We start from the raw sequence: 26,961 nt of genomic DNA, 5'->3' as shown, positions 1-26,961 counted from the left end.
AGTCACTGCCCTCGCTGGACATTAATTTTCGTTTTCTGAATTTCATTTTTATTTTGGATGCACTTATGCTTTAGACTGCTTCACATCTCATGTAGGTGGTAATAGATTATATCTTATTACCATGTCAATGCAATGACTGGTCATAATAGAAAGAGAAAAGATATTATATAAGGCATAAAAACCTGAGTAAATACCTCCGAAAGCCTGTGCTCAAAAACCCACGCAAGAGGGAGGACAGTCTATCTAGTCATAGGTGTGTATGCTCACCCATGTGTCACAATCTGTTCAATGTAGATGCAAATGATTCATTTTCTCGTTACTATGGTTTTTGGTTGGTTATACAACTCTCCCACCTTGTTGCTAGTCTCTGAAAGTCTTAAAACTTTTCATCATGATGCAGATGCTTGCTACTAAGAACATTTTCCACCCAATTTCAAGTGTTTCCCACAAAAGCAATAAAATCAAGCCCTTTGTTGAACTCGAATTCAGTTTTTTTTAGCATCTCGCTGTTACAGCTTGATCACTTATAGCCCACTGTTTTCTTTTCTCGGAATTTCAATAGTGCTCAGTTACTCACACCATGACATGCGTGAGTTTTGTGCGCCTCTACAACGAGAATACACGTGACCATTCAAGGCTGTGAGTGTAGCTGTCTGCTGGTCAGAATAATTATGGTTGTAACAAAGAAAGCCTAACTGAAGCAAACAAAGGAGCTGCGGTATTTGATTTTAATTTGAAATATTTTTATGTTTAGTGTTATAATCACACAAATGTAGTTACAACACAACACAAATGACAACATGCAACGACAGAGCTCAACCCCAAAACAACCCTACTTAAGCCACAACTTAATTCATTTGCTCTTGTTCACCGCTTTGATGAACCCCAAAACACTTGATTACTGAAGCTGATGGCACACAACACTCATTCCCTCACACTAGGATAAAAACATATGATTCCCATGAGTCCCATCACAGAGTCAGAGCAAGAGATTCTGACCCATGTCAAGCCAAAGCCACAATCATGTCTTTCCACATATTCTTTTGTAAAGGGTGGGTTATATAACATCATTACACTGGATTTACAGGTACCACACGCACACAACAGGAGTAGATAACACAGAACGACTTGACTCCTCTTCAGTGGCCTTAAACATTGGAGTGAGGACCTCTGCATATTAGGCTACGGCCTAATAAGAAAACGTCAGGTGTCGGCTTCACTGGAGGCAGGGGTGCATCCTCAGAGAGGCTGGATGATTTCTGACGTTTCTCAAGAACAAGCAGTAGCTGGCAGATATCATACTGTCCTACTTTCATATGAAATCATTTTATAATAGTCCTGGAACAAGAACAGCCAGGTCTGGCCTAACACAATGCTTCTCACATGCATCCAAAATGCTTGCTCAGTCAAGAGGCTACTGGCACATTTTCACAGACACTGCATGATTATTATTATTTTTACAGTGTTATTCAGATGCAGAAATGAGAGACTGAGTCATGAAATGTATTCAAACTTCTGTGTTAATCAAGAACATAAGCCTGAACTGGAACAGTTACTAGATATTTAAGTTGTCTGAGAAAGAATTAGACTCCAGTCTTGGGGCACACCTACGAATCTGAATTGCACATCAGCACAAAATTTGAGCACTGGGAGCTTCAATGCACAGGCCACCTACAGTAACATGTAGATGGCCCAGTCCATGCAGACAATTTATATAAGGTAATTCTTGTCTAGTTGGGAGGACAGAAGAGAAGAGAAGAGAGCTGCAGAAGCACAGCTGTCTATTTTCTACTTATGGTGGAGCTTTTTATTATTTTCTCTATTTCTATGCACTGAAGAGTGAATACAAGAAACATTGTGTAAAAATGACATATTACATTTTTTGTAGTTGTTATGTCTAGATTGTAAATTGGTTGAAGATGTTTAGACTGCAAACAGGCAAGACTTCACGTCACTGATCCCAGTCTTTGAAGTTAGCTAGCTGTGGTTTGATTTTCTGTGAATGCATGCAAGCCAGAGAGAAAGAGAGCTCTCATTCTTGTCAAGAAACTAAAGTAAGTTATTTCACAAAGTAATTACATTTTCCTATGACTATAGTAACTACTTTATATTAAATGTCATTTACTTTATACTGTGGCTAAAATGTTTGAAAAAGCATGTACAATGGATAAAAGATTGCAACATTCAAATGCATTTCAACCATATTATCTCACTATTCTGACGAACTTCATCTCCAAGGTTTTCTACATCATGGCTGTGTGATTGGTTAAATTATTGATGTAAGATTTGAGAGAATCACTCAAGAAATAAACCTCAGAGGGTAGAAGGAGGAGAAGTAGACAAGAAAAAGACTAAATGACAAGGACACAGAAGTATTGTTAAATGAAACTTCAGCAAAAGCTTAAGTTCCAAGAATATTTCTTTTACTTTCAATCGACTGACCTTAAAGCTCCTGGCCTATAATTCTCTGACAAACTGCCCAATGAGAATGAAGGACAACAGCAGTGAAGCCGCCACTCTAGAATGTCACTGTCTATACCAAAAGGACAAAGCTTTCAGATGCACTGAGAGGGCCTTTGGAGTTACATAAGCTCCAAGACGAGTGTGACGAGGCTCTCGCAGTGAAGTCCCATGTGCCTGCATGCTTGCATGACGCAAAAGGGAAAGCAACAAAAGCAGGAGAGGTCAGAGGTCCTCTGGTAAATCTGTGCTTGTGCTACAAATAAGGCTGGGTATCGTCACTGATTTCTAGAATCGATTCGATTCCGATTCACAAGGTCCTGAATCGATTCGATCCACGATTCGATTCAATTCGATTCGATTCTATTTGAATCTGGGAAATTTTGCCTCAGACAGTCAGAAATATTATAATTCAGATCAGTACATTTACATATTTTTGTATCTATAAAAAGGAAGCTGACAATTTCCAGACTTTATCAAAGGTGTGAGCGTCACAGCAGAGGCCTTTGTGTCAAAGTAGCTGAAGATAAAACACATAAAAACATGAAGGTGATTTTCCTGGCCTGGGATTTTATAAAAATATTCTGCAGTACATCAAAAACAAAAGAAAACCATTAATCAACATATGAACATTACCTCTGAAGTTACAGTGGTTTTATTAGAGACACGGCTAAGCGTTTTGCATTTTGTATAATTTTAAAAAGTTTATAAATTTGTTCAGTATTGAACGGCAGAAATGAGGTTTTCTTTTCGGAAGTAAGTAAAAGGAAAAAAAAACATCGGCCGACAGTGCTGTAAACAACGGTAGACTTGTGTGTAACAAGCAAGGGAATAATGCAGAAAACAGATTTTGGGGATAAACGGGAAACTGTTCTTGAAGTATACAGAGAAAGCGAGAGAGAGAGAGATGTGCATGAAGTGTGATTTTATCGTGTTCGAAGCAAAACAGCAAAAGTAAGAGGGAATTCATGACGATGTTTATGTGAAGCGTAGTTTGGATCTTCTTTTGCTGCTGGTTTGGTCAATATTGTTTGGAGAGAGATAAAACTAACAGCTTTATGATCAGCGCAAAAAGGACATAAACACAAAGCGCAGACCCGCCGAAACATCAGAGTCAGCGAGCTGTCGGCTTTCAGCCCCGACCGTGTCCGTGCCGTCGGGTGAGAAAGGCGACATCTCACTGATTCTGATCCGCGGGTCCGCGCTTTGTGTTTACGTCTTTGTGCAGAAGCCGTGTACCTGCTCTCATTTACTTTTTTAAATGTTTGGTGGTTGTTGAAATTTTGTGACGTTTCACCTGAGATTCTGGAATTTTGGGCAAAATATATTTATATAAAAAAATCGATTCAGGATTTTAATGAATCGATATCACGTTATCCAAGCCAGAATCGATTTTAATCGATGAATCGATTATTAAAACCCACCCCTAGCTACAACCACTGCAAGAGTGAACATTACATGGAGTAGTTAAATAAAACACAAAGTAAAAAGTTACATGTACAGTGCAGTGAAAAAGTGTTTACACCATCCTGATTTCTAAAAGATATTTGTAATATTTACGTTCATGATCATCAAGCAAATTTTAATATTAGACAAAGTTAACGAGAGGAAACATGAAACCCAGTTTTTAATTAATTATTTCATTTCTTAAGGTGGAAAAAAAGCTTTCCAAACCTATCTTGGCTTATGTGAAAAAGTAAAATGTCCCCCTTGTTAAATCATGAATTAAGTGTGATTCACCACAGTTTTCAGAAAGCTGAGTTCAATTACACAGGCCAAAGCCGGGCCTCATTAATTCCTGGCCTGTTGAGAAAGAAATCTCTTAAATGGAAAGTATCTGACAAACTGAAGTAGGCTAAAAGATCTCAAAAAGCAATACATCACACCTTGATCTACAGAAACAGTTCAGAAACAATGTCACTGATATCTATCAGGCTGGAAACGATTTGAAAGTAAACTAGTGAGCTACGGTGAGAGCCATTATCCACAAATGGAGAAAACTTGGAACAGTGGTGAATCTTCCCAGGAGTGGCCAGCCTACCAGAATTACTTCAAGAGCGCATTAATGGATCATCCAGGAGGTCAAAAAACAATCCAGAATATCATCTATAGAACTGCAGGTGTCAGTCAGAGTAACAACAATATGAAATAGACTGGGCAAAAAACATCTATCCATGGGAGAGTTCCAAGGAGAAAATCACTGCTGACCAAAGGCTCATCCCACATGTGTCTAAAAACATCTTGATGATCCTAGAGACTGACAAGACACAAGTGGAACTTGTTACAACTGGTGAAAAACTAACACAACATTTTATAAAAAAAGAACATCATACCAACAGTCAAACATGGTGGTGCTGGTGTGATAGTCCAGGGCTGCTTTGCTGCTTCAGGACTTGGAAAACTTGCCATAATTGATGGAACCATGAATTCTGATCTCTACCAGAAAATCCTAAAGGACAATGTCTGGCCATCAGTATATACCCTGATGCTCAAGAGCACTTGGATTAAACACAAAATGATGATTCTGGAGAGGCTTAATCCAAGTCCAGACTTAAATCTGATTAAAATGCTTTGACATGACCTTAAACACGCTGTTCATGTTGGAAAACGCTCCTAATTAAAACAATTCTGCAAAAAAGAATGGGCCAAAAATCCTCCACAGCAAAGTGAAAGACTCATTACCACTAACACAAATACTTGACACAAATACAGTTCTTCCTGCCAAGGATGGCACAACCAATTATTAGGTTTAGAGCACAATTATATTTTCACATCAGGCCAGGTAGGTTTGGATATCTTTTATCCCTTAATAAATGAAATCATCATTTAAAAACTGTATTCTGTATTAACTTGGGATATGTTGAAGCTGTGGTAGTGTTCATACTTGATACGGGTAAAGCAAACCACCCCTGTAACATGTGTTTTGAGGCTGGCAGTCAGAGTTTGTGTGCCTCCAACCTGGTGAACTCCATCGCTGGCAGTGTAGATGGAGCGTAGCTGCTTGAGGTGGTTTCTGGTGCTGCTCAAACCTCGGAGGGTCTTGAACATCTTCTCCACTGCAGAATGAACTCGCTCTGCGGTCAGCTCCTCAGGATTTGTACAACCTAATAAAAAACAAGCACACAGTCTCATTAACAGAACATTAAAAACCACAGATTCATCTAAAAGTAGACACATTACATTTTGCTTCAAAACTGGCCAGAGAGGAAAGCTAAATAGGCAAAAACAACCCATTTGATTCTGCAAAAACAATTGGCCATAAGATGTGGCATGTTCATTTTTGTGGGTAATTTTCTCAGCTGGGTGTGTACTGAAACCAATTATCAAGGTAAACGCAAGGGAGTGAGAGGACAAGAGCTCCTTTATTCCAGCGGAAAGCACTGCAGCCTAATCAAAATCTAATGTTCCCTTCTTTCTAAAGAAGTGCCTAGGGAAGCAAAGGCTTGCTGTGAAATAAACCCGAAATGACAGCGTTTAAGAAGAAAGAGAAATGGCAGTGAGAAAAGGAGAGTGGGGCTTAAAAATATCAAAGACAAGTAAACCGAGTGAGAAGATAGTGAAGAAGGCTAAACGATGGCGCCCAAGACGTCCGTTTAGAGCGCTTCTGGCAAAGTGGGTTGAGGGGCACCTGCAGTTCCACAGCACACAGCTTGGGGATTTGCCTGCCTTTAATTAACAAGGAGGTCAGCTGTGTTACAGAACACAGACCTGAAAACTGAATCAGCACTACAGACTCTGAGAGGCTCGTAACAAAAAGAACAATGATGACTCCACCATTTGTACAAGTAGTTTACACATAAAAGTGCTTTTCACGCAGCGGCGTGACTCCAACATTAAGCTACAGTTTCCTTACAGTCAGGAACTGGCTCATGTTCTGCTTGGACATGTTGGTCCACTCAGTGATAAAAATGCACAACCTATATCATATAAACCTGACGTACATTTTAACCGGAATTACAACAAGATCTTATTGCACGTATTGAAGCACGTATTAATGCCGTGAACGTCACTTCACTCTTGTTTTATCTGCTTCATTACTGAAGTAATGAGCAGTTGCACACACAGTGAAAGCCAGAGAAAGGACAAACTAGTGCTACCACAAATTACACCAAAGTGCAGTAAAGACTAATTGAACTCAACTGAAATGAGTGCAAATAAGATAAACACATTTTTGTATTTTTCATTTTGTTCATCTCAGTTCTGTTCTGTTTTGTTATTATCTACTATATAACCAATAAATGCCAAATCATTACGTTTATATACTCATAATATGTATTTATAAGTTACACTTTGTTTCACAGTGTTAGGAAAGCAAAGTTTAAACTGAGTTTAGTAGGAAAAATGTGTATTCCCCAATCCCAGCTGCTTAGCCTTTAAAAATTGTGATTTCAATTATTAAACTGTTGCTGGAAGTCACAAGAAGGTTGCCAGCCAGGTTACAGGCTTGTGTCACTGGGGACATAGTCCATGCCTCTCACCCTATTCACAGCTAGGATAGACTCTAGCATTCCTCTAGCACTCCTGAATAGGATAAGTAGTTCAGAAACTGGAATGATGAATGGGTGAATCCTAAAAACAACAATAACGCAACAAGACTAGTCTACAGTTATTCTGTTGGCTCGGTAACACTTAGCCACAATAAGGGCCAAGTCATAGTTTCTGCATGCAAATGTGCATTTCATAAATGTTTTATCTGCTTAAGTATGTTCGGGTTCATGTAGCGCCCCAGATTTAATACTGCATGGACTGTCAAATAACAAACAGGCAGCTTCCATTCCTGCAGGTACAAGGTTTTCATCACGGTTTCTAGCCCATACTCGTGGTCTATGGCAGCATATGCATACTTCTGGCTACATATATTTACCACACTTACATCCTGAAGTATGACAAATGTTTACATGATTTCATAATATCAATGGAAACATTCTGATGTTTAGCAGGTATGACCCACAACAGCACTGCTGCTGCACAGTAAAAAAAATCCCATCCATCGATCCATTCATCAGTAAAACCTGCTTGTTTTTTTAATCCCTCAGTGATAGGATGATTCTTCTGGTGTATATTGTAGTCACCTGGCAAAACGTCAACATTTAGACCCTTTTAACTCCATTTTTGGTATCTCCCAACTCCTGCGGGACATAAGTGTGTGTCTGCCGTTTTGGTTCTAGACATGAAGTCTACAATGAAATGAAACAAATGAAAACAGATGTCTGCTACAGACAAAAATATTGTTCCGAGCCATGTGAGTGAATCAAAACAGTTAAGTTGCACAGTGAATACAAAACACTGAGCTGAAATTAGAAGGGTTTATAAAGCTGAGAGATGAGGGAGTTTCAGGCAATTCTTTGTGGACCCTTCACTACAGAGCCTGTCACGTTGTTCTGACATAGGCATTGCCAAATGATGCACAGTTATTACAAAGATATTAATTGTGGCTGCTTTAACAGAACGGTTTACACCCAACTCTTGTTTAAATTATTTTTCTCTGGCCTTAAGTAGTATTTATTCATCGAGAGTGTGAGTTGTGCAGTTTTAAAGACATGAGCAATAGAAACAGGCGTTTTCACTTGAACTAACGTAGCATCTGTTTGTTCTTTCACTCGTGTTTCCCGGCACACTTTACAGATATCCACTAATCGCGTTACACGCAGGCAAAAGCGGACAGCTTTAAGGATACACTCACTGAAGGAGTGTGTGCATGTGACTGTGCACAGTGGACAGATTGTGGGATACAGCTTTATCAAGAACCACTCATCCAAAAAGATGAGTAAGTGATTTTAGCCATCTTTCACAGGAAATGCAAAAACAATAAAAACAAATAAATAAATAAAAAACTAAAAAAAAATCATGACCAGCTATCTTTTGAGCTAGATTGAGTTCTGGGCCATCAAAAAGATTAAATCTTTGCAAATGTTAGAAGTTTTTTGGCCTGTTTTCATTTTTTTTTATCCACATCCTGTTTTGGGGTTGAATTAGGTTTAAATTGCACATTAATTTGTTAAGGATAAACCTTACGGGTAAGAGGTTCAGGAATGTCAATGAATGCCCTCACAAAGATAACCAAACACTCACAGGGAGGCCCAAACAGCAATCACTGTAGGAAACCAAAGACCACAAGAATCCTGGGAATTGAGAGCAATTTTAGCCACAATACACGAACCACGCATCCCAACTCGGGTCTGTAACAATAAACCCACCAAGTGTGAATTGTTCAGATGAGCAGCTGTCAATATAAAAAATAAAAACAGCTGCATAATATATACATTTGATTTTGTGGACATCACTTTAAAGCAAAAATTATATTGTTGAATGCAGAAGACACTAAAAAACAAGATATCTCTATTTCTCTGAAACACTCACTACTGCTCTCAGCTAAACCCAACATCGGTCTAATTAAGCAGACTCAAAGGGCCATGCATGACTTCTACCACCACAGGGTTACCATTGAATCCTGGAAACTCTCTTAAAGCTCTTACCTAAATATTACATAACAAACCATGAGCTCATGTCTTACACAGACCTACTTCTGGAATGAAAGCAAAGCCAGATGTATACATTGTGTGTTAGGAACATGTGAGTTTTGAAGATAAAATCGAACATTCGCAGAACATGTGGTAAAAATCGCCCTTTATGCACAGCAAGCTAAATTGATGGAGTGCAAGAGCACCTACGCCACCTCAAACTCTTATATCTTCAGGAGGATTTTCACAACACTAAAAACAGACCTGCAGAAATAGTTTGCTTTATGGTATTTGGCATGCTATATATGTAGAGCTATACATCACTTTCAGCAGTTAGAGTGAACAGCTTTACTTTTTCAGCATGCTAGCTTGGGTTTTTTTGATCTCTGTTAGTTCCTTTCCCCATCCCATATAGATGATATCAAATTAAGCAAAGCGTGTCTTTGTTTTGATTTGCTGTCTTCAGGAATGTAAAAGTGTCTGGTCCGCTGAATTTGCTCTCCCGCGTTGCCCAGGCTGAGCGGTAAACTCCTACAAAAAAAACAGCGGGTCTATTCAATTGAGCTGAGCGTGAAGCCTCAGACAGATGTGGGTCTTATCTTTCCAGACACCCGCAGAGGGGGAAAGCGTCCTAAAAAACACCCTACTACAAATGTTAGTCACTGAGCATTTCTACAGTGAGAAGCAAAAGAAAAGGGGGATCAGGCAAACACGCAGTAAATTTTACTGATTTACTGAAAGCAATCAACTAAAATACTGTCTGTGCATAGTGGGTGTGTTAGTGGTGGCAGTCCACTCCAATATGAGGGTGAGGTAGAGGGAGATGTGTAAATCTCTTTGAGCGCTTGCGTGTCTGCCATGAGGGAGCTGCTCGACTTGTTGCCAAAGAATACAGTACACGCCCAGAGCTAGGAGTTGGATGCAGGTCCCACCCCGAGCAACCTGTGCTTTGGATGTTGATCTGCAGACACCGAGCAGGAGCAGGACCAGGTGCTGACCTGGGAACATCCAGTTTGGCGGCGAGGCTGAACACCTGTGTCTGAATTCATCTCACGCGGCACAGTCACGCCACCCACCATATCGGCAGCACACGTGTCTCACATGCAAATATGCAAGCTGAATTATCTTTATCCCCCCGTTTCTTTCTCTCTCTCTTTTTTTTAAATTAAGTGAACAACATTGGACGATGATGGAAAATAAATGAGAGCTGTCATATGAACAGCTCTGCCATTTCCATGTATGCATTTATATCCAGAAACAACCCATCTTAACAGACACCAACTTGTTTAGTAGATAAGAAAATATTATTCAAGTCTGACTCATCGCTACACTACACTGCTTAGAGACAAAGAGATTAGGTAAAGAGTCCAGTCAGAGTCCAGGCAGGAAACAGCTGACTGAGTGTTTCCTTAATTTGATCTAACAGAGCCGGAGGTGAGCAATAAATTACTAAGAGAGGTGCGAACATAACCTGTGACACTCACAAGGTGAAAAGAACCAACCAGAGGAGGATGTTAGGTAATAAGCAGAGCTGGAAGATGATGCTGAAGACTTAAGAAATATTAAAATATTCATTGTTGAAGTAAAACTACTATCAGGTTGAAAAGATGGGATTTGATGAGTTCTCATAAAAGTAGGTGTTGCTATTTTTTTGAATGTGTAACGCATTGATTCACATAAAAGCTTGGATGATTCAGATGACAAGCTTTTATACCACAGCTGTGTGGGATTGTACATAAAGAAAAGACAGGCCTTCTTTTTACCACTTTATACGACAACCTCAGAGGCTGAAAACCAAAAAAACAGGCTAAGTGCCAACGACTGAAGTTTCCTCAGTGGGTAGTTGAGTCCCTTTAGATTCCTGTGTGTCAAAGCCCAACTTTAGTGCGCAAAGAAACATGTTTGCAAACTGTTATGAAAAAAACACTGTTTTGTCTCAATAGCTAATCTCTTTGTCATTATAACTGTACAGGAAATTGATTTTATAGGATATCTCAGTCGTTTAAATGTTATTAAAGTTGTCTATTGTTGCATGATGACACAAAGGGCTGTAGCTTGTTTGATGTGTGAATTGGTATTTTCTTTACATGTTTCTTAGCACTAATTAACAGATGAGTAGATTTGTTTTTACAGATTCATCTTGGGCTAACAACGTTAGCAAGAGTTAGCGCATAGTTAAACACTCGCCTATCCAAAATAAAGAGGGGGAGTGGTGACATATGCGTATTATACAGTTAAGATCACACATTTACATGAACTCATCATTGCTGTACTGTACATTGTACATCTTTAATGACTTTAAACAAACAAGAATTGGGTGTACAAGTTTGAAATGATTATATCATTTCAAATTTGTGAACCCAATTACAGATTAAAGATGTAAGCTAGTACAGTCCTGGAAAAAGAACATAAAAAAGAAATCATTAAAAGTACCACGATAATTCATGTCCACGATAAGTATATAAACCTCTGACCACAACTGTATTTAGTAGAGACTGTGATTACATAATGTCATAAAAAGAAAAATAAACTTTACGTTTTTGCCCTATAAGCACAAACTAAGCCACTTTTCACATTCATACATCACGTATTCTGTACAAACACGCCTTTTTATCGCTAAGTAATTGTCTATATATACATATTTTAGATCACCCATTACTGAAACAGGAGGTGTATTTGCTGGGGACTATTTTCAGCCATGATTTACCCTCTACTGAGTTATTATGGCAACAAGACAGTGTATGCAGGATTGAGTCAAAATACAGGAGAGTGCCAATTCTCATGCTAGCAAAGAAAGATGTCGCCTAGTGCAGGCATATCGGACAGATCAGGCTTTGCTTATACAGGAAATAATTGTTACAAGGATCAGCGCATTAATTACCGGAGCCTTTTTGTGTGTTTTCTCCACATTATGAAAAATTCCAAATGTACAGTTACAACTGAGGTTCAAGAAAAATATTCTCTCGAGCATATAACAGAGCAGCTGCACCAACAAAGACTGAATGCACTGTGCACGTAAACAATCAAGTAAAAAAAAAAAAAATCATCAAAGAAGAGGAAGTAAAAAATGTGGAAGCATTTGTGTTCATTACCAATGCCACACTATTCATCTCACAAGAAATCCACTCTCTGCTAAAGAACACAGGGAACATTAAATTAGAAAAACACAGTCTGTTTCCTCAACAACCCTCAAAACACTGAAACTGCACTGCAACAGCTCACTGTCTATGGCTGACCCCACAATCAAACTAATCACTCTGTACTTATCAGTGGAATGTAGACAACCCGACTACTTATAAATATCACAGCTTATTTTGAAACGTGATCAAAAATTCTATTCTGGTCTGAGAAAAGAATGAGAGTACGTGATTTTTAAGCGAGGGGGAGAAGGATTCATGCTGCCGAGCACAACTTTCTAAAAAGAGTTTATATCAGACGTGGTAATCCCGTGTGGAATGCTGAGGAAGAAAATCTTTCCTGCAGAACGCCGGGATGAAAAAGGAGAGACGGAAGTAGTGGGCTTTTTGAGCTACATGCTTGTCGTGCCTCTTTTACCTTACATGATGATGCTTCCTGACAACTGAAAAACAAACACTGTATCCAGCTCGGTCAAGGTTAACCTCAGACAGATTTGCAGGTTAAAATTAACCATAAAATCTTTGATCACTGAGGTGGATCTTTTGATATACAGGGATTTGTGTACTTTCATTTGCTAACACAATAATAAATATAGGAAAATCATAATGGACTTTTATGCAAATGAACAGCAAATCAAAGTTATGAGGAAGTTGAAGATGATGCAAGCATGTGCATGTTCATAAAATCTGATAAAAACAGCAAATTACATACACCGTTAAGAAGAATTTCTAACATTTATGAATTCATTTTCCAAAAGCTATTTCTCTATTTCCCTGGAGGCCAACCAAAGTTTGGCCACAGCACCACTGACTAAAGACCAACACCAGTGGAAGGACATTAAGGGAGGGTAACTGCAGCGTTTCTCAATGGGAGTTGTTCCCACACAGACAAACTTTTTAAACAATTTCATGTGAATATTTGCAATTTATTGAGTTTAAATTAATTAAAATTTAATAGGTTGATAAACTTTTGTTTTTTTTTTTTAACACAAAAAAAATGTAAATGTACCAGCGGCTGCCAGCTCTACCCTTCACTCTACTAGTAGATGCACCAATTTGAAATCCCTAGGCGATCTTCTGAAAAGTTCACCTTTGGCCTTGACCTTGAGATCAGACTGAGAGTCGAACCAGACTACAACTTTGAAAATCCAAAAGTTGCATCTTTCCCAAGTTACACCGTTCACAAGATTTTCAGAAAACTTGATTTCTGGTCAAGGTCACTGGGCTTCGGAGTCGCCTGAGAAATGGTAGCCCACAAATCAATAGGGGGTGTTATGGAGGCTTTATCCACCAATTTTTCTTAACAGTTTAGCTTTTTCTTCACTTTACACTTTTAAATACCTGAATGATGTGTGTCGAACTAGTCAAAAGGACCACTATTTATTATCACTTAATGCAAAAATGGCAGATCTAAAAGGACAAAAAACAAAATAGGACGTCCACCTTTAATCAGTGATAAACTAATTAAAGCTGAGAGCTGGATTGCTGTGTCAGCATCCAAGTTGGAAAAAGTTGGGCATATACTTGTGTGAATTCCACTGTGAGAACTTAATCCTTCTCAGAGTGGCCCACTTGACAAAAAACACAAGACCTGTTAATCTGAGCTGCTTCACTGACTCTTTAAGAAGTACAGAACAATGCCACACACACACACACACACACACACACACACCCACACACCCACCCACCCACCCCTTAGGCCATCAAGCACTCACTTTTAACTCCCACCTCCCTCACTGTTATAAGACCTTGCAAAGCACAACTCTTAGTGTGGATCTGAGTTTCTATATTTATTTCCTCTTCTTGTCATTTCCAAAAAGGACACACACCTCTGCTACAAGAGATAGTGCGAGGCAGCTAATGTGATTAATTACATGCTGGGGAAGGTGTGGTCTCCACTCTGCCACTTATGGAGAAAACTATCATGGTTAAGCAGCCCGCAGACAGCATAACTGTGGAGAGCAAAAGGATCTGCCTTAATAACACAGAGCACTTTCATGTCAGCTTGGTGGCTATGTTAGATGACAGGAATGTGGGATGCAGTGGCGTGGCAACCCTCAGATGTTATGCTGTTTGCTAACAGGTGTGATCAAACAGTGAGCACGCAGGACTCACCCTCTGATGGAGAAAACACCCTGTCACCACTAAAGGGAGTTTCTGCCAGTATGCATGAGTATAATAAATGACTAACAAGGATAAGGGTACATGTGTCTAATGCTATCTCTGAGCTGAATGTGAGGACACCAGTTTAAATCATAGGGTAACATACCAATCTGCTAATTCAGAGAATGGCAGGCCCTAATTTTCTCATCTAACTTGAGGTCTTTAAAAGCAGATCAGATGGGTAGGCGCACAAACACTCACACACTTTCACTGTGTGAACAAAGCTGCACAAAAACTACAGCTTTACCATACTTTGTGAATGGCACATTACCTCTTTTCATATTAAAGTCAGTACTCAAATTCTTTTCCTTTTTTATTTAAAACTCTTCGATTGTGCCAGACATCAGCTGACTCATGACTGCAGTGTTAAATAAGACATAAAAACTTCACTGTAAAAAAACAGTGTTGAAACTTCTCTTTGATATTGCTCCTTATGAGTTGCGCTTTAGCGTGCCGTCATGTGCTATTAGTTGAGATGTCAGGCATGCTAAATCTGTCTTTGATCCTTTGTAATTACAGTGCTGTGTGTTTGCAAGTGTGTTTGAATGGCGGAGTGTGTTATAATCACAGCGGTTGCAGTGTTTCACGGTTTTGGGGTAGAAATCTTAGAAATCTGGAGGAGAGGTACACAGAAATTACACCAATTCCAGACAAAGTCAAAATTACAACTCTGCACGCAATGCAACCCGAGTCCTCTCTTTAATATAGAGGGACGAGGGGGAGCAGGGGAAAGCAGTGTGTGTTGTATAAAGTGTTATGTTGAAGATGTTGAACAAACTCCCCATATCCACATCAGCTTAACTGTGGCTGCCTGACTGAATGCATATGCAGCATGTTAGCTCTCCTGTCTCATGAATTTCTCAGTAGTTACATAACTGCATCTGAGCGAGACTTAAGCACATGCAAAATATTCTTCTCGGAAAGAATTATTACATGCACACAAGTCTGCTGAGTAGTTGTTGAATATTTCATGCGTTTTGTAATCGGATCGAATATGTATTATGCAGTCATTTGTGTCAAAACTACATTTATCATTGTTCACCGTAATCCAGTCCAAACAGGGCAAGTCAAATCTGCTAGATGTTACAGCAGGAAAATGTAAAAGCCCTGAGCTCCACATCTTTATTTTATAAAGTGCAGCAAAATGTAAAGAACAAGTTGTGTAATTAAATCCAAATCAATAAATCAATCGCAATCAGACTGGAGTGATCATACCAGTTTAATTCAATTCAATTTTATTTGTATAGCGCCAAATCACAACAACAGTCGCCTTCAGGCGCTTTATATTGTAAGGTAGACCCTACAATAATACACACTGAGAAAAAACCCAACAATCATATGACCCCCTATGAGCAAGCACTTTGGTGACAGTGGGAAGAAAAAAAACTCCCTTTTAACAGGAAGAAAGCTACGACATGACCAGGCTCAGGCTAAAGACATGCTGTGGAAGAGAGCCAGAGATAAGTCTCGTCTAATTACCTGGTACAGTGGAACCCAGACTTACGAATAACCCGTTTCACAAAAAATTCAAGATACGAAGGCACTGAACGGCAATATTTTTGCCCGTGTTACGGCAAAATGCCCGAGTAACGAAATCCGCTGGCTCTGACTGGCTGAGCCTACAATGCCCACAATGCCTTCCGAAACATGTGACAACCCCTTGGCTTCTGTACTTGCGCTTCGCTGTTCCACTTGAACCACGTATTGTTGTTCTAGTTAGCAATTAGCCTATAGCCTATCGTTCAGCATCACCTCAGTCAAAACGCGCGATGGGTCGTCGTGGTTCCACTGTATACGTTTTAATTTAATCTAATTTTCAATGTGCCATTAGCTTTGCCTTCATGGAATCAGCTTCCTGTGTGTGACAATGATGCTAGGAGAGCACTGGCGTTAAAAAAAAAAAAAAGGATAAAACATGTCCGAAATCTGAATTATGAGAGTTTATTTTTAGTTATGCAAGATGGAATAGAATACCTTTAAAAACTCATATCATATTCTTTCTGAATTTATCCTATTAATATTAAGTTTCTTAAACTTTACCTCCATATTTTTGCATAATTTTAGAAAATTTCAGGAATGTAAACTTTTTGCTACTATATCTCCACTGGTTTTAACTAAAATTTTTACAACTATACATGGAACATGCACCATACTTGTAAAATGCAACCAGTAATGTACATCAAATTGTAACGGATACAATGCTGTGTAGTTAAGTAGCAGGCACTTGCAAACACACTGGGAGCAAAGTTACTTACGGAATGCTATGAAAACTGTATTCACTCTCAATTTGGGTGTCTGAGTTCATAAAGTGTGTCAATAGGTGCTTGCTTATCTGGACAGTTTGCAGGATCTGAGTGTCTGCGGGTAAGTGTTAAGTTGACATAAGAAGCCCTTTAGAAATGCTTAAAAGGCTCCTTGCAATGAATAGGCACAGTATATCTCATAAAGGCTCAGGGTCTCTTTCATTTGTGCATGTGTGTGCACTAAAGCGTGTAAGTATGTGGGGTACCTGTGCATATGCAAGCATGCATGTGTGCATGAGAATGGCTTCTCTTGCCATTTGAAACAACTGAACTTTAATTAACAGTGAGCACGAGGGATTTGATTACAGGAGCCAAAGATACATCATCATGCAGCTGGCTGGCCATTAAAGCGTTATGTAATACAGAAAAAAACAAAACACTCAACACCTCATTAAAAAAAAAAAAAAAAAAAATCCTAATTATAAATTATTTATTTGACAATCCTAAATCTAGTTTTGACTGTAAAATGTGCACATTTGGAATCTGTAACAGTCACAAAGTCACAGTGCAATCCCCTCTTGTAGGTCACATACTGAACCCAACTGAACCTGCTGTGCAATCATAGCTGCATGTGTGTGAAAGAATGTCATTAGCACTGTGATGACTGAGTGTGTGCATGTGCCAAACCCGGACAGAGAGGTTTTTAAAAAAAAAAAAAAAAATTGTATTAAATATGTTGTGGTTGTGTGCACGTACTTGGATAAGCACCGTGCACACGTCAGCAGATGGTAAGGTGCAGTTTTCATCACTCCTCAATTCCAGATCATTCTAGAGGCCGATCATCAGCGGCTGCAGACATAAGGCCATTCCACAGTAAAAGTGCTCACAGTGTTTCCTTTTCTAATCCTCCAAATTGCTGACAAAGACTTTGACTGTAGGATGGGCAGTGAGATTGCATATCTTGTTTAAGAAAACAAGAAACACAGACACACCATGACACAACAGCTCCTTCTTCCACAGGCAGCGGTGAGGGCAGTGAGGCCCAACCTAAACTAAGGCGTGCTGTGAGCAAAAGTTGGTTTAGTCTGTCCCCTAGAGGACGACAGCAGCAATGCAGAGAATAAATTACATGCATCTTGTTTTGGAGCTAAAAGAAAAAAAAGCTGAATGCATTGTGTCTATAAGGCTGCAGTTCCTTCAGCAGTCTAAACAGTATAAAACTTTATGACACTTAATTTGCAATAGGCAAAACATTTATAAAGTCAAAGGGTTGTAAACATCTTGTAAACATCTTTTTCCATGAACAGAAAGCCTGTTTTTAGTCAAAACAAACATAACCGCTGTCTGATGTGCAGCTCTTAAATGAGTGTAAGTCATGAAACTGTAGTTTAGATGTCATGGCCATTAATCATACGGGCACACTCTAAAATAAGGGTAAAGATGTTTTGGAAAACAAGTTCTGCTTAATTAACATTGTGGAAAATCTTCTAATGAAGCGCAACTAAGTTTTCATAAACCTCAATTCTTTTTTTTTTACTCAGCAAACATTTGCTCATTTACACATCCTGCAGTTAGGGGGCAATATTAACATTAATTTGGCATAAAATCTTTGACCAACTGGCCTGACTTGAATGTTTGTCTGATATTCACTATTTTGTTAATAATGTTTTTGGTCTCCTAAAAACATGTTAGAGAAAATATTTGGTAGAATATCTCCTCCCTGTTAATGTTTTTTGCAGTCAAGAACAATTCTAGCCTTGACCTTATTGCCAAATTCACTGCAACGCTCCATTAAAATAGGAGGAGGTACAGAGTCGGGTAATAAGAAAACATCTACTACCAAATACTGCCATGTTATTTTCACATTTTATACATTATCATTAGACAAAGATTAATTAGAAAAACTTGTCTGGGAGGCAGGTAGTGCTGTTTTCTTTTTACTACAAATTTTATTTCAACTGTCACAAGTTTGAGATGAAGTTCTGTTAATAATAACAAAGTTTACTGGTGTTGTCAGGTTATACTTAAAGGAATAAAGCAAATAAAGTCAGGTCTATAAAAGCGGCATGATTTTAACTTTGAACAGTCATGAACATTTTATTGTAGCCAGTACATGATGATATTTAGAGATAAAAGTGCACAACAGTGTAGAACACTGTATCTACACAAGCGGGATTTAAATCTGTGTTAACCTCGGATTTATAGAGATGTTATGCAATCTTTAAAAAAAAAGTGCTGCTGAGACACCTGCACTGATGTCATCACTTTGTGTTTCAGTGTTCGCCTGTGACTGGAATGTAGCTGTGGTTTTGGTTTGTAACAAATACAATTTTGTTTTAACATATCTGAGTATATAATATCAAAGTCCACCGGTTGAGTATCATTAACATGTTGCGGAGCAGTTTGGCTACCATAGCAGAACGTCCGTGGGGTCAGAATGCCTTAAAAACAAGGGGGTGGGTGGGTCAGAAACAAGGTTAAATATGAGTAAACAAGGACTTCCTCCCCAAGGGTAAAATCTGCACCTGGACTTCTCATTACTGCTGTGCTCTGAGTCTGCTCAGCACCGCAGAGCACATGTGGCTCAGAGGAAACAAGCTCATAGCACTGCGAGTCTCCAGCATTGCATCAAACACAAACACAGAGTTCTGGGAAAGCGTGCCGGCCAATAAGGGTTCAATGGACCACCTCCTCAGTCTTGATGAGCAACCTCAGCAGCGTTACCGTCTCTTAAAGTACTGACAGTATTAAGAGTTTGCACATGCAGTTATAAAGATTCGAGTGTGTTTCCTGATGCTCACGGAATCAGTGCAATGCAACAGCCTGTCCATCTACCCACAGGGAGGGACCAGGATTTATTTACGACTCGCTGACACTTTGATCCTCTTCAATTTCACAGCTCACACAGCTTGTTTTCTTCTTTCCCCTCTGCTCTGACTTTATCACACCAATCTTCTACTACTGGCACTGGCACAAAACGCGGGTCTTTTCAGAAAAAGTATATGCTCTCATTTTGAGTCTCATCATCATCATCATCAGTGTGAGACTGATGCATGTGTCAGGTAAAACAAAAAAAACAATGATATCATCTTTGTAAAGCTGAAAGACAAATGGCTGGCCTATGACATGCAAAAAAGAAAACAGCTAGCCCACCGTCTCATGTTTTTTCTATTTTTTTCCCCTTCCATTTCGGTCTCCCCAAGGTCCTCACCTGGGGCCCTGTAAGGCCCCGGTGGAGCCTTGCCATACACTGTAGAGCACGAGACATCAATCAAATGCGGAGCAGAAAGAGGAAGGCAGAAGGAGGAGAGGGCGCCCTGCTCTCCCACCATGACTTCTCTAATCCCCCTCCCTGGACTTTAAATCTCTCTCAGTCTGAACCATCTTCACCTTCAAAGCTTCTCCCCTGTGTGCCACAAGAAAAATGTGCAGTCCAGAAGCATGTGCAAACAAATATTTATAAAATTCAAATGTAGAAGAAACTCTGACCTAAAACTAACACATGCAAATGCAGGTCAGAGCGAGTAAGGAACCTATGAATAAGAGTCTCTGTTTCAGGGGAGATCCAAGGGGGGGGAGGCTCTTATTTTGACAGTCACTCTGTCCAGGGAGAAAATGGCCTCTCTGTTTGTTTTCCAAGGAGAAACATCTGAACATCTGTGGTGTTCCTCTGTGCAACATGCTGGGCTAGAGTTACAAGCTGCACTGGTGGACAAGAACGCATAAACACATGTGCGCTGTTGGACACATTAAGACGCACATACACACTGGAGAGCAACACATAAAAGTGTAAGGGCATTTTGAAGTTGATGGATTTTATCTCAGTTGTAGTATATGACTATTATATATTAAATATGCTGCAGTGAAGTTGTGCACAATTTAAATCTTTTTAATTAGATGAAAAGTAAATACCACAAACTTCAAAGGCAGGCTGAGGAATGCAGTCCTAATGTCCTGGCTGTCGGGGCACTGTGAACGTGTGAACGTGGCAGATACGACTCTCCAGTGAAAGCTGCACCGAAGAGCTTATTGTCTTCTGGCTGTGTCTGACGTTTTTATTGCATTACTACATATTGAACCAAGAAATCCAAGGCTAAAAAAAAACAGCTCTTAAGCAAACATTGTGTAAGCGCGAACATATTTCACTTGGCAAGAATATCTGGCCTTTGTGACAGGCCTCCCTTTTTCAATAAAAAGGTTATGTCTCCAGGCCCATTTTACTCTGGGAAATGCTGCAGAGCTGAAGATACTCTAAAGAATTTTTGCATAAACCATGCGGGATCTTAGAGCAATACTTTGTTTTTAATCTTTTCAGTTTCTCACAATCTTGTAACGCTGCAGCTCTCAATATGGTCAAAAGGGTGCACTATTACACCACTGAACCCTGAACTCCAACACACACAGCCACACAGACAGACACACACGTTCCAACTCTCACTGCTGCCACGAATGAACTGTTTTCTCTCGTTCTCCTGGGGGAGCTCGACGTCATTTCTTCTTTTTCTGTGACTCAAACTTCTCAGATAATACACGGACGTTGTAGCCCAGACGTGGGCGCAGTGTCTTCAAACCTGCGAAAAAACCAGAACCACTTTCCCTCCTCCTCTGGTCTCTCTGCCTCTTTCTGGTCGTTCTTTTTTGCTGTATTTTGAAGCACATTGCATATTACTAGAACCACAAAAACATTAAATTAAATTTTTGCTTTTGTGGTTCCTGCTGAGTAAAGAACAGTTAACGTGTATGATGTGGAAGAGTAGAAAAACATCCAAAAATACAATTCAAAAGTTCAAATTTTAACTGTTTTAACAGTGCATATTACAGCATGCATTTAAATTAGTTGTTTACTCTGTGTGTATGATGACCCTCACACTAAAATGCATGAAGCTGTATTTACACCCACACCTGACTTTTCTTTTAAATCACAGCCTTAAGGGACAGTTTAAGGAGCTCCAGTAGTTGGGAGTGACAGGCAGGTTGGCTACAGTACATTTCTCAAACCACATCTAGGATGTGCAGGACCTCACACAGAAATTGTGACCTGTAACATGGTAATGATGGTTAAAATAGAGGTTTGATCTGCTTTCAAATAGCATACATAGTAGTAATACACTATCATCAACATGGACAGTTTGGTATTTCAGAGAGACACTGAGGTGAAACAGCAGTACCCAGCTCTTTGAAAATAAGATAAGGTAAATGAATTCCTAGAAAACCAAACCAATTCCAGGCTGCCATAGAGATCCAAACCTAGTATTTAGGTAAAAATAAAACAACCTCTGCAATAAGAACTCCATGAGAACAACTGAGTAAAGAAAATGGGCTCTTCGATAGTGCAGAGCCCACTAAGAGGCTGGTGAAGAGTGCTGAAGTGCCAGTGAGCTAAAATTAAACAAAAAAAGATAAGGATGGTTAATCTCACACTTTACTTTTTACCGCTAGTAGCTATTTGGGGTCATATTTTTATGAATGAATAGCTTGTTTGGGTCTACATACTAATTTGTGGATTTGTAGTTTATGCAAAGAAGCAGCAATGCAGTGACAAGGAATATTATATTTTAATTTGTGGAAAAGATGTTTAATGATATTTTGCACTAGATTATAACAGAGAATTACGGTAGATGGAATAGTTCCTGTATTGATTCAAGGTAGCAGTTTAGTTTTGCATCAAGACAGAAAATAGGTGGAAACTGCTGGCACAGCTGCCACTTTTTAATAGGCCAGCGGAAACTTAAGTTACCGCTGGCCTAGGATTGATCACTCCAAAAAAATAGCCCTTATACAGAATCCCACCTAAACCACTTTGTTTATATAAGAATGAATTAAAGAAATATAATGTGCTAGTTGGTAAGCCTTAAACATGCTGGTAGGTGGGTTTTGCAAACCTTGAAAGAAGCAGTATAACTGGTTTGTTCCAGTGTTTTTGCTAAGCTAAACTAAGATGTCAGTTGTAGCAAGCAAATTTTCCAAAATGAGTGTGCCAAGTGCCTCTGCATTTGGAAATGGCCAAATAAACCCCCAATCCGACCCAGTTCTGTTTAACACACGAATTATCAGGAGACGTCATTAAATCCTTTCTGTAAAAATCTAAAAATTCGACATATGGTTGAGCCAGAGGAGCTGTTGTTATGGTACAGAAAAGTACACTGCATCAGTTCTAGCAGAGAAAATTAGCAGCCATCCACAGGAGAGTAGGACATGTAGCAGCCTCCAGGAGCAGCAAATGAGGGAAAACACAATTATTAACTTCTATATATAACTTTTGTCTAACTTTGTCGTGGCACTGGAGGCAGTTATATAAGCACAGCTCATAAGGGCCTATTAATGTGGAGTCGAAAATCCTAAAAGAAATAATCTATTAGCTCACTAGATGTTAAAAGCTTATGAAACCATGTTAAGTATAAATTTAACCCTGAGGAGTCTGGGGCGATCGTGGCTCAAGAGTTGGGAGTTCGCCTTGTAATCGGCTCCGACAATCTTGGTCGTTGTGTCCTTGGGCAAAACACTTCACCCGTTGCCTGGTGGTGGTCAGAGGACCCGGTAGCGCCAGTGTCCGCAGCCTCGCCTCTGTCAGTGCGCCCCTGGGTGGCTGTGGCTACAATGTAGCTTGCCATCACCAGGTGTGTGAATGGGTGGATGACTGGATGTATAAAGCGCTTTGGGGTCCTTAGGGACTAGTAAAGCGCTATATAAACACAGACCATTTACCATTTATTTGCTAAAGAACGTATTTATTTGATTACGTCTGCTACTACCTATTTTTTTGATGAACAGCAGAAATCCACCACGAGGATTATACTTTACATAAAACACAGCAGAGTCAAAGATATGCATGCTGCTGATTTAAAAATAATCTACATTTACATGTAGGTCGCAATGACATCAAAAACTCTACAAGTGTGTGGCGGATCAGCGGGTAAAAGTGCTTAGAAGCCTTACGGCAAATGTTCAATCCCACACACTAGGAAGCATAATAATGTGATAATATGCATGGCAGCCTGGATTGCCCAGAGTGCAGCCTGGCTGCTCTGAAGCTCAAACCCACAACACCGTGCTAATGAAGAGCTGGAGGAAAGGGACGGCTTGTGGCCAACCTCACTGATGGGGTTATCATTAATGAACTATGGAGCAAGGCTGCTTGACTTCGCAATGAAAGTCAGCCAGATGCAACAAGAAACAACAGTGATAACGGCTAGAACGCAATGTGATTTACATATGAAGTCTTAAAGATTGCACAGACACACACAGGTCTACTTTCTTCAGCTAAATAAAGAACTGTAATTACAAAAATAAGAAAGAAATTGGTTTTAATAATAATTGCAAACCACTTTGGACAAATTCATACAGCGCTAGGAGGAAACCGTTAACATACCAGGTTTCATAGTCTGAACGTGTTCCCAGACACTGCATAATTTATTTCTATTTACTTTACACACACACTGCCTTAAGTGTTGATGTTGAAACACACTCTCACAAGAATATTTCTAAATACCAGAGATAATTATGAAGTTTAAAATTATTGCCACAAGAAAAGCTTAGAAAAAAAACAACACAAAAATATCCACTTGCCAAACTCATACTCGAGCACTTATTTTGGAAGGAGGAGGAGTTCTCAAGGTTTACTGTGAATAGTGTTAAGACGTGTTGTTTTCCAAAAAAGAGAAAAGACTTGAATAAAACTTGAATACCTCATGTCTTGAACGTTACAGTACTCTGCAGCCGTATTGAACCCCTGACCCACAAAAATTTGAGGGTGCAGAGAAAGAGGTTCTGTAAACGTACACCTCGAGAATAAGTGCACGCTTCCTGCTTTAGCCAGGACTGGGGTTCACACGGGGGGGTTAAGTTGTGAAGTACCCCACTCTCTCTCTCACTTTTTTATTTTTAACCCTGAAAGAGTCGAGAGCAGGATTTTCAGTTCACTTGCAAACTCCTAGGCATGCACTTTAAAATCTCACATACTTATCAAATTATAGAAAGGCTCTGTTACAGACTTTATTGGAGCATACGTCAAATTAATAGCCAATTTTACAACTACAAAAGAAACACTAAGTCTCCCATTAATCGCTTAATGCAAACAAAACTGTAGTTTCATAGGGGGGAAAAAAAACATCCAGGAGATGGAGAAAGATAGAGGAAAACAATGGAGGAGGACAGGACTGTTTATTTACTGTGTGCAAGGAAAAAAAAAAGCCTCTCCAAAACGTCGCCTGGTGAGGACAGAAATGCTCCCACAACCACAGACAAACGTCTGCTCGTACTCATGTACACATAGCTTCACACACAAACACACAACCATTAGACAGGAGGAGGACAGATAGAGTAGAGGGTGGCGCAGCTGATGAAAAGTGATGTTTAACCTTTGATCTTCACTCTGTAGCGTGCGTTTGTGTGTGTGTGTGTGCATGCAAGCATGTTAGAGTGTGCTGGAAGAAAGAGACCGAGAGTGAGTGCTGCATGATAAGTGTGCAATGTGCTCGGCTGCTCCCATGGGAGACAGCCGATAGATAACGCTGACGTTGTTCAGATCCTTTGATAATGGCTGCAGGGATGGAGCAGGAAAGAGGCAGGGGGGAACGAAGGCTTGTGGTGGCGGCTGTGTATGTTTGTGTGCTTGTTTGATGAGTGGGTGACAGTTTGGTCAGGTGGTTGTGTAGTCTCTATCCCATGGTGGTCACTGGGTGCTGCTGGTCTGAATTACATACTGCAGATGAGGGGATGGAGGGTCGGACAGCAGATCTGTGTGACCTTTAAAAGCCAAGTGTGCCTAGGGACAAAGTATGGGAATGCAGAATACTTCTATATGTGTGTATGTTAAAACGAGTGCCGGAAAAAGTGAGCAGTAGGGTCAAAGAAGGGAGAAAATGTGTTTTTGTCTGTGGGAAAGCAGAAAAGAGAGATTAGTTTCTATATGCGCTGGAGACAGACTTGTGTATTTGTGCGAACAAGTTCTTGCATGACTGTTTATTGATTCTACAAAGCCATTACTGCATGGTCAAACTGAGGGGATACACATACGATTGTGAGAGAGAGTTGCGGGTTTCACTGGCTTCATACCTGGAAGCCAAATAAACAACTCGGAACTGACCGATCTAAACGCAGAGCAATAAACTCACTGATATCTGAGACGCAGGGTCTGTTTACTGGCTCATCAGTCAACACACTACAACGGTCGTACTATACCTGTTTGTATGGACTACCGCTGCGCAAAACTGGATTTTTTGCTGTGACGTATTCCGAGTCATAATGAAAGAAAAAAAAAGTGAGGACAAATCTGATGTAAATTTCAATATGAAATGACTTGTTTTGAACCACAAAGACGTCTTCGGTGGTCACAAGTTTCTGTAAAGGGTAAAGGAGGGGTGGGACGGAATAGAGAGCAGAGATTGAAGCCACATGTGGAGGAGTAGCACACATCACATGCACGCACACAGACTGATTGATTAATCTGGATTTTTTTTTTTCTTCTCTCTGAAAATTTCCACTGCAAAGCCAAAACAGACAATACTGCAGTGCACATTCAGACTAACATTTCAAGGGATTTTTTTCCAGTCAGCCACTTGCTTTACTTTAGTGTGACTTAGTCATATGATTATCTAGGTGACTCACAGGATTTTTCTCAACATGGGAGACTGAAGAGCTGCTGCACTGGGCTTTGCTCACAAACTAGAGCTGCAGAGAACAAAGAGACTGAGGTACTCTTCATCTTTAAGTCTCAGTTCTACAAGAGCACTGTAGCATGACAGAGGAAGTAGTTGTGTTCTCCCCACAGACAACTATTCTATGAAGACGTTTCTGATACTTCTCTAACTGTAGGAACAGTAGCACACGGTAGGAGGGATAGGTTTAGTCTCTGTGTAAGCCCGTGGTGATGAAGAAGGTGGAGGCTACAGAGGGATCAGAAGTTCAACATGGGACCTAAAAACAAAAAAATGGGAAACTTGTGAAAATACATAGTTTTCAGATTTCTCTCATAGGAGGTTTCTGCCACTTAAAACTGTTTACATGGGTGTGAGGATTTCCAAGGGTAGCTGGCATGTTGATTTTGGAATGATAGGCATTTAAACTTCAATTTCAGTTCTACTTTTCAGTGCCAGGTAGCCAAAAAACCCCAAAACAAGGAACATGTCCTTGTAAAAAATACAGATAACACACTGGAAATGTTGCATGTAGTTCAAATGAGGAAAAAAAAGAAGTTTCAAAGTAATGGGGACTTTTAAAGCATTGAAAAGCGTTAATCAGCTTTCTGCAACATGAACATTATGGATAAAAGAAAGTCATATTCTGGGCTAACGGATTACAGGAATCTCATTTCTGCAGCAAGATTTCTCCTAGAGAACAGCGATTTGTTGTGCAACTGAGTTTATCAAATGCACGAAACAGGACAAAGACTTGTGACAGCAGAGCTGTGGGGATGATGTAAAGTGATGCCAACACTTTTTCACGATAATTCGAAGAATTTATAAAAGGCTAAAAGTGAAACTAAGTCGTTTGTTACAG

At 39.7% G+C, this 26,961-nt stretch overlaps 1 protein-coding gene across 1 annotated transcript in view; it reads right to left on the bottom strand.

Moving 5' to 3' along the window:
* scfd2 (sec1 family domain containing 2) overlaps positions 1 to 26,961 on the bottom strand; it is a 100,352-nt gene that overhangs the window by 11,698 nt on the left and 61,693 nt on the right. The window contains exon 6 of the mRNA XM_026158720.2: positions 5,419 to 5,564. Within this exon, the coding sequence (XP_026014505.2) occupies positions 5,419 to 5,564 (146 nt within the window). The remainder of the gene's footprint in view (positions 1 to 5,418; positions 5,565 to 26,961) is intronic.

The sequence above is a fragment of the Astatotilapia calliptera genome, chromosome 23 (genome assembly GCF_964374335.1).
Source record: "Astatotilapia calliptera chromosome 23, fAstCal68.1, whole genome shotgun sequence".
NCBI lineage: Eukaryota > Metazoa > Chordata > Actinopteri > Cichliformes > Cichlidae > Astatotilapia > Astatotilapia calliptera.
The sequence above is the reverse complement of the archived record's forward strand: the minus strand, read 5'-3'. Positions and strand labels throughout refer to the sequence as shown.